Source organism: Seriola lalandi, unplaced genomic scaffold, assembly GCF_002814215.2.
Source record: "Seriola lalandi dorsalis isolate HSWRI2012SDOR001 ecotype SW California unplaced genomic scaffold, Sedor1 jcf7180002053791, whole genome shotgun sequence".
Classification (NCBI taxonomy): Eukaryota; Metazoa; Chordata; class Actinopteri; order Carangiformes; family Carangidae; genus Seriola; species Seriola lalandi.
This window is the reverse complement of record NW_019524344.1, coordinates 1,581-2,787: the sequence shown is the minus strand read 5'-3', so window position 1 is coordinate 2,787 and position 1,207 is coordinate 1,581. Positions and strand designations below refer to the sequence as shown.

The window sequence follows — 1,207 nt, the reverse complement described above, 5'->3', positions numbered from 1 at the left end:
CACACACACACACAGTGAGAGCTGAGACTGAGCAGGTCATTCACCTTGATGAGGCCTCTCATCTTGTCGTGCAGGGCCGTGAACGCGTCCTGCGGCAGCTCCGGGAACAGCTCGCGCTTCAGCAGCTGCTCCGTGATCTCGCTGTTGTTGTAATAAACTTTCTGAGCGATTCCGTTCAACAAACCGCTCAGAGACTTCGCTGCTTCTGCATCCGCCATGTTTTTTTCTTCTTCTGGTCGCTGCGGTCACATGACGAAGCCGATATCGGGATCGTGTCACGTGAAGTCCGGCACAACGCGGCATTGTGGGAGATGTAGTTCTACGTGCCAGAAACATTTTTTTCCCCTTCCACTTTGTTCTTACTAAGATTGCTCGTTAATAACGGTTCAACAAGTTGAGCATTTCCTTCATTTCATATTTTAATAGACATTAAAAAAAGAATTGTAAAAAGAATTGATAAATACATGATTTATCCATCAATAAATACTTATGATTTAAAAATGTATTTACAAAAACAGTATTAAAAAACCCTCATCAAATTAACCATTTATAAATTAATTTAATAATTCATGAATAAATAACTACTAATAAAAAACTATTTGAATAGACATTTTAAAAATGGGAATAAATAGCTTATTGATTAGTTTTGTCATTTAGCTTCTCCTGTGTCCTCCTCCATGACACTCAGTGCTGGTAAAACCAGGCTAAACAATCCCAGTTGGCCATGGGATATAACAAGCTCTGGTTGGAGAGATAACCAGTGGGTTTTTGCAAGGCTATTTAATCAGCATTTTTACTGAGGAAATTGATTATTACTATTATTATTATTATTGTTATTATTATTGTATGGTGTTTTTTTTTCATAAAGAAAGTCAAACTTTGAAAAAAAAGATTCTTAAAACCACAAATATATCTTTTAATGGATCAACACTTCAAATAAAACAGGAAAAGTGTAAAATATGGGACTGTTAATCAGACTCCCTCACTAATATTGCCTGTAGCAGTGTACTCTACATGACGTGCTGATTAACACACACAGACAGACAGGAGTGGAGGCTGAGCCGAGCTTTAATCAGAAAGAACACATCATCATGTGATGTGTTAATGCTTTACAGAAATATAGAGTACAAGTATATAAGTACTTAAAAATACTGAAGACAGTTTTCACAAGTTTCCCCCTTTATTTCAATTTAATAATGCACAAACA

At 36.5% G+C, this 1,207-nt stretch overlaps 1 protein-coding gene across 1 annotated transcript in view; it reads right to left on the bottom strand.

The window, feature by feature from the left end:
* The window catches only part of commd1 (copper metabolism (Murr1) domain containing 1), a 6,261-nt gene extending 6,008 nt beyond the window's left edge, over positions 1–253 (bottom strand). Inside the window, exon 1 of the mRNA XM_023401855.2 lies at positions 45–253. Coding sequence (XP_023257623.1) covers positions 45–218 — 174 coding nt within the window. The 5' untranslated portion in view covers positions 219–253. The remainder of the gene's footprint in view (positions 1–44) is intronic.
* Between the last annotated feature and the right edge of the window lie 954 nt (positions 254–1,207).